We start from the raw sequence: 7,500 nt of genomic DNA on the forward strand, positions 1-7,500 counted from the left end.
GGATTGGGGTGTGTGAGCTGGATTGGGGTGTGTGAGCTGGATTGGGGGTGTGTGAGCCGGATTGGGGTGTGTGAGCCGGATTGGGGTGTGTGAGCCGGATTGGGGTGTGTGAGCCGGATTGGGGTGTGTGAGCCGGATTGGGGTGTGTGAGCCGGATTGGGGTGTGTGAGCCGGATTGGGGTGTGTGAGCCGGATTGGGTGTGTGAGCCGGATTGGGGTGTGTGAGCTGGATTGGGGTGTGTGAGCCGGATTGGGGGTGTGTGAGCTGGATTGGGGTGTGTGAGCTGGATTGGGGTGTGTGAGCTGGATTGGGGTGTGTGAGCTGGATTGGGGTGTATGAGCTGGATTGGGGTGTGTGAGCCGGATTGGGGTGTGTGAGCCGGATTGGGGTGTGTGAGCCGGATTGGGGTGTGTGAGCCGGATTGGGGTGTGTGAGTCGGATTGGGGTGTGTGAGCCGGATTGGGGTGTGTGAGTCGGATTGGGGTGTGTGAGCTGGATTGGGGTGTGTGAGTCGGATTGGGGTGTGTGAGCTGGATTGGGGTGTGTGAGCTGGATTGGGGTGTGTGAGCCGGATTGGGGTGTGTGAGCTGGATTGGGGTGTGTGAGCTGGATTGGGGTGTGTGAGCTGGATTGGGGTGTGTGAGCCGGATTGGGGTGTGTGAGCCGGATTGGGGTGTGTGAGCTGGATTGGGGTGTGTGAGCTGGATTGGGGTGTGTGAGCTGGATTGGGGTGTGTGAGCTGGATTGGGGTGTGTGAGCCGGATTGGGGTGTGTGAGCCGGATTGGGGTGTGTGAGCTGGATTGGGGTGTGTGAGCTGGATTGGGGTGTGTGAGCTGGATTGGGGTGTGTGAGCCGGATTGGGGTGTGTGAGCTGGATTGGGGTGTGTGAGCTGGATTGGGGTGTGTGAGCTGGATTGGGGTGTGTGAGCCGGATTGGGGTGTGTGAGCCGGATTGGGGTGTGTGAGCTGGATTGGGGTGTGTGAGCTGGATTGGGGTGTGTGAGCCGGATTGGGGTGTGTGAGCCGGATTGGGGTGTGTGAGCTGGATTGGGGTGTGTGAGCTGGATTGGGGTGTGTGAGCCGGATTGGGGTGTGTGAGCCGGATTGGGGTGTGTGAGCTGGATTGGGGTGTGTGAGCTGGATTGGGGTGTGTGAGCCGGATTGGGGTGTGTGAGCTGGATTGGGGTGTGTGAGCTGGATTGGGGTGTGTGAGCCGGATTGGGTTGTGTGAGCCGGATTGGGGTGTGTGAGCCGGATTGGGTTGTGTGAGCTGGATTGGGGTGTGTGAGCCGGATTGGGGTGTGTGAGCCGGATTGGGGTGTGTGAGCTGGATTGGGGTGTGTGAGCTGGATTGGGGTGTGTGAGCCGTGTTTTCCAGCGGTTAGATTTTAGATTTTCACTAGTTTTTATTTAGTTACCGTCTCGTTTTCGTCAGTGAAAAAAGGTTAAATGAACACTGACTGAACTGAAAAAACATCTGATGAATAACTTGTAAGACTGGTTTTAGTGGTTTATGCTGATCTGGAGAACCACTGAACCGAACCCTATCGTTAAAACGACTCCACAAACATTTATCGAGTCAGTCTTCCTCTGATCGAGCGCTCGACTAACACTCTGCGTTTGAACCAATCAGATTGTCGGACAGCAGAAGGAGAGGTCAGCTGACTCACGTAGAGGAGGTGTCTGTTGGCTCTGGTCTCCTGAAGGACGTTGAAGATCTTGATGATGCCGTATCTGGCGTTCTGCTGCCCCACCAGATTCTGAAGCGCATCTGAACCACAACAACAACAGCAAGTGCTTCATCATATTCCAGTGTGTGTGTGTAGTGTAAAGTGTGGAGAGCTGTAAGTGTTTCGCTGGAGGGGTGTGAGTGTGTGTTAAGTGTCCCGCTCTAATTGAAAAGCACCACGCAGGCAGAAACAGCCACCAAGCCTCTTATATTAACACCCGCTGCGGGTTTAAAGTGCAGCTATTAGAGCGTTTGGATATTTCCTTTGAGTCAGTGTGTGAGACAGTTCTGCAAAGCCACAGGTCAAGAGTGCAGATAAATAAAGTCTCAGAGCCTTATTTTACTGATCTGAGCTCACGCCGCAGGTGCTCTTAGTGTGTGTCCGAATCCACTTTTGCTAGTTTACTGATGGAAAAAGCGGTCGTCACGCGCGGCTCATGGTCTAAAAGGGTCGTCCCTCGTCTCTTAATGAGTCATGGGTGTGTTTTGGGCTTAACGTGCAATAAACCAATCAGAGCCTCATCTCCCTTTCCCTTTAAAAGCCAGTTGAGCTGCACCATGAGCGGGTTCACTATTGACATGAGGAGAGACTGAACGCTTCTCCAGAGAGAGAGTGTGTGTGTGTGTGTGTGTGTGTGTGTGTGTGTGTGTGTGTGTGTGTGCTGCGCATCCCTATGTGTGTAATAATCAGAGTGTGTGTGTGTGTGTGTGTGTGTGCTGTGCGTCCCTGTGTGTGTAATAATCAGAGTGTGTGTGTGTGTGCTGCTGCGCGTCCCTGTGTGTGTAATAATCAGAGTGCGTGTGTGTGTGTAATAATCAGAGTGTGTGTGTGTGTAATAATCAGAGTGTGTGTGTGTAATAATCAGAGTGTGTGTGTAATAATCAGAGTGTGTGTGTGTGTGTGATAATCAGAGTGTGTGTGTGTGTGTGTGTGTGTGTGTGATAATCAGAGTGTGTGTGTGTGTAATAATCAGAGTGTGTGTGTGTGTGTGTGTGCTGCGCGTCCCTGTGTGTGTAATAATCAGAGTGTGTGTGTTTGCTGCTGCGCGTCCCTGTGTGTGTAATAATCAGAGTGCGTGTGTGTGTGTAATAATCAGAGTGTGTGTGTGTGTGTAATAATCAGAGTGTGTGTGTGTAATAATCAGAGTGTGTGTGTAATAATCAGAGTGTGTGTGTGTGTGTGATAATCAGAGTGTGTGTGTGTGTGTGATAATCAGAGTGTGTGTGTGTGTAATAATCAGAGTGTGTGTGTGTGTGTAATAATCAGAGTGTGTGTGTGTGTGTGTGTGATAATCAGAGTGTGTGTGTGTGTGCTGCTGCGCGTCCCTGTGTGTAATAATCAGAGTGTGTGTGTGCTGCGCGCCCCTGTGTGTGTAATAATCAGAGTGTGTGTGTGTGTAATAATCAGAGTGTGTGTGTGTGTGTGTGTGTGTGTGTGTGTGTGTGTGTGTGTGTGCGCTGTGCGTCCCTGTGTGTGTAATAATCAGAGTGTGTGTGTGCTGCACGCCCCTGTGTGTGTAATAATCAGAGTGTGTGTGTGTGTGTGTAATAATCAGAGTGTGCTGTGCGTCCCTGTGTGTGTAATAATCAGAGTGTGTGTGTGTGTGTGTGTGTGCTGTGCGTCCCTGTGTGTGTAATAATCAGAGTGTGTGTTGTGCACCACCTACAGGCTCATTTTACTAACACGCCCTTTAAATAACACACAAATACAGCACTATTGACTTAAGAGCAGGTGTGTGTTGGTCAGTGGTTTCCAAGTGTGTGAAACTCCTCAGTGGGGAAAGTTCCTGTTGTAAACACACGTGTGTCATGTCGCCGCTCACCTGGGATGTTGTCCAGAAGCTTCTGTTGCGCTCTCTCCTTGGTTTCTTTGCGCTCGCTCTCCGAGCGGCTTTTGTTATGAGGTGCCAGTTTCCCGTTGGGCCAAAACGTGTCCCGGAATATATTAATGTAGTAAACCAGCATCTGCTCGCTGAAGATCCAGTTGACAGTGTCTCTGATCTGCCTGCAGAGGGAGAGAGCGGAGGGCAAACTCAGTGAGCTGGTCCAGCACGTCTCCGTCACAATCCACTAATGCTTACTTGTTTATGGTCCGTCCAAACGTCACCTGGACTAGTGCAATTAGTGTCTTCCTCACCCACTTAAACACTGCAGACAGAAAACACACACACGAGCAATGTTAGACACACACATAGGCATAGGTGTAGATGTCATTCTTCTTTCAACAGAAGTAGCCCAATGCGATTTTCTCCATGGGGCGGCCGAATTCTCCACTGGAGGTGTTTTTGGGGGCGTTGGAGCACCAAAATCGTTCATATGGGGTGAAAATCAACATGTGGAAGAATGTTTTACACACGGAAACAACTTAAAAGTAGCCCAATTCTGCAGGAAAACCACAGACTTGGCTGGGTCACAGGTTACTCTTTTAGCGCAAGTCGTGTTATTTTAGGCTATAAAGTTTTAAATATGGATATTTTCCTCACACAACCCCATGGATTCAATTCAGAAGGCCATTATGAACACCTGAAGCTGTGTGGAGCACTTTTATGATGAATAGATGCACTTTTATGATGAATAGATGCACTATTATGATGAATAGATGCACTTTTATGATGAATAGATGCACTTTTATGATGGATAGATGCACTTTTATGATGAATAGATGCACTTTTATGATGGATAGATGCACTTTTATGATGAATAGATGCACTATTATGATGGATAGATGCACTTTTATGATGAATAGATGCACTTTTATGATGAATAGATGCACTATTATGATGAATAGATGCACTTTTATGATGGATAGATGCACTTTTATGATGAATAGATGCACTTTTATGATGATAGATGCACTTTTATGATGATAGATGCACTTTTATGATGATAGATGCACTATTATGATGGATAGATGCACTTTTATGATGAATAGATGCACTATTATGATGAATAGATGCACTTTTATGATGATAGATGCACTTTTATGATGAATAGATGCACTATTATGATGGATAGATGCACTTTTATGATGAATAGATGCACTATTATGATGAATAGATGCACTTTTATGATGATAGATGCACTTTTATGATGATAGATGCACTATTATGATGGATAGATGCACTTTTATGATGAATAGATGCACTATTATGATGAATAGATGCACTTTTATGATGATAGATGCACTTTTATGATGAATAGATGCACTATTATGATGGATAGATGCACTTTTATGATGAATAGATGCACTTTTATGATGAATAGATGCACTATTATGATGAATAGATGCACTTTTATGATGGATAGATGCACTTTTATGATGGATAGATGCACTTTTATGATGGATAGATGCACTATTATGATGGATAGATGCACTTTTATGATGAATAGCTGCACTTTTATGATGAATAGATGCACTATTATGATGAATAGATGCACTTTTATGATGGATAGATGCACTATTATGATGAATAGATGCACTTTTATGATGGATAGATGCACTTTTATGATGAATAGATGCACTTTTATGATGAATAGATGCACTATTATGATGAATAGATGCACTTTTATGATGGATAGATGCACTATTATGATGGATAAATGCACTTTTATGATGGATAGATGCACTTTTATGATGAATAGATGCACTTTTATGATGGATAGATGCGCTTTTATGATGAATAGATGCACTATTATGATGAATAGATGCACTTTTATGATGGATAGATGCACTATTATGATGGATAAATGCACTTTTATGATGGATAGATGCACTTTTATGATGAATAGATGCACTTTTATGATGGATAGATGCGCTTTTATGATGGATAGATGCACTTTTATGATGAATAGATGCACTTTTATGATGGATAGATGCACTATTATGATGAATAGATGCACTTTTATGATGGATAGATGCACTTTTATGATGGATAGATGCACTTTTATGATGGATAGATGCACTTTTATGATGGATAGATGCACTTTTATGATGGATAGATGCACTATTATGATGAATAGATGCACTATTATGATGAATAGATGCACTTTTATGATGAATAGATGCACTTTTATGATGAATAGATGCACTATTATGATGAATAGATGCACTTTTATGATGGATAGATGCACTTTTATGATGGATAGATGCACTTTTATGATGGATAGATGCACTTTTATGATGAATAGCTGCACTTTTATGATGAATAGCTGCACTTTTATGATGAATAGATGCACTATTATGATGAATAGATGCACTTTTATGATGGATAGATGCACTATTATGATGGATAGATGTACTATTATGATGGATAGATTCACTATTATGATGATAGATGCACTATTATGATAAATAGATGCACTATTATGATGGATAGATGCACTATTATGATGAATAGATGCACTTTTATGATGGATAGATGCACTTTTATGATGAATAGATGCACTTTTATGATGAATAGATGCACTTTTATGATGAATAGATGCACTTATGATGGATAGATGCACTTTTATGATGAATAGATGCACTATTATGATGGATAGATGCACTATTATGATGGATAGATGCACTTTTATGATGGATAGATGCACTTTTATGATGGATAGATGCACTTTTATGATGAATAGATGCACTTTTATGATGGATAGATGCGCTATTATGATGGATAGATGCACTTTTATGATGATAGATGCACTTTTATGATGGATAGATGCGCTTTTATGATGGATAGATGCACTATTATGATGGATAGATGCACTATTATGATGGATAGATGCACTTTTATGATGAATAGATGCACTTTTATGATGGATAGATGCACTATTATGATGGATAGATGCACTATTATGATGGATAGATGCGCTTTTATGATGATAGATGCGCTTTTATGATGGATAGATGCACTATTATGATGGATAGATGCACTATTATGATGGATAGATGCGCTTTTATGATGATAGATGCGCTTTTATGATGGATAGATGCACTATTATGATGGATAGATGCACTATTATGATGGATAGATGCACTTTTATGATGGATAGATGCACTTTTATGATGGATAGATGCACTATTATGATGAATAGATGCACTTTTATGATGGATAGATGCACTTTTATGATGGATAGATGCACTTTTATGATGGATAGATGCGCTTTTATGGATAGATGCACTATTATGATGGATAGATGCGCTTTTATGATGAATAGATGCACTTTTATGATGGATAGATGCGCTTTTATGATGAATAGATGCACTTTTATGATGGATAGATGCGCTTTTATGATGGATAGATGCACTATTATGATGGATAGATGCACTATTATGATGGATAGATGCGCTTTTATGATGGATAGATGCACTATTATGATGGATAGATGCACTATTATGATGGATAGATGCGCTTTTATGATGGATAGATGCACTATTATGATGGATAGATGCACTATTATGATGGATAGATGCGCTTTTATGATGAATAGATGCACTTTTATGATGGATAGATGCACTATTATGATGGATAGATGCGCTTTTATGATGAATAGATGCACTTTTATGATGGATAGATGCACTTTTATGATGGATAGATGCACTTTTATGATGGATAGATGCACTATTATGATGGATAGATGCACTTTTATGATGAATAGATGCACTATTATGATGGATAGATGCACTTTTATGATGAATAGATGCACTTTTATGATGGATAGATGCACTTTTATGATGGATAGATGCACTTTTATGATGGATAGATGCACTTTTATGAT

General features: G+C 42.5%; 1 protein-coding gene across 1 annotated transcript in view; it reads right to left on the bottom strand.

The window, feature by feature from the left end:
- Nucleotides 1-1,573: 1,573 nt before the first annotated feature.
- snx25 (sorting nexin 25) overlaps nt 1,574-7,500 on the bottom strand; it is a gene marked incomplete at its 3' end in the record, with an annotated part of 106,206 nt that continues 100,279 nt past the window's right edge. The window contains exons 16-18 of the mRNA XM_079839289.1: nt 3,813-3,879; nt 3,555-3,736; nt 1,574-1,773 (exon numbers count right to left, since the gene is read on the bottom strand). Of these exons, the coding sequence (XP_079695415.1) occupies nt 1,574-1,773; nt 3,555-3,736; nt 3,813-3,879 (449 nt within the window). The remainder of the gene's footprint in view (nt 1,774-3,554; nt 3,737-3,812; nt 3,880-7,500) is intronic.

Source organism: Gobio gobio (genome assembly GCF_949357685.1).
Source record: "Gobio gobio genome assembly, chromosome: 16".
Taxonomy (NCBI): Eukaryota; Metazoa; Chordata; class Actinopteri; order Cypriniformes; family Gobionidae; genus Gobio; species Gobio gobio.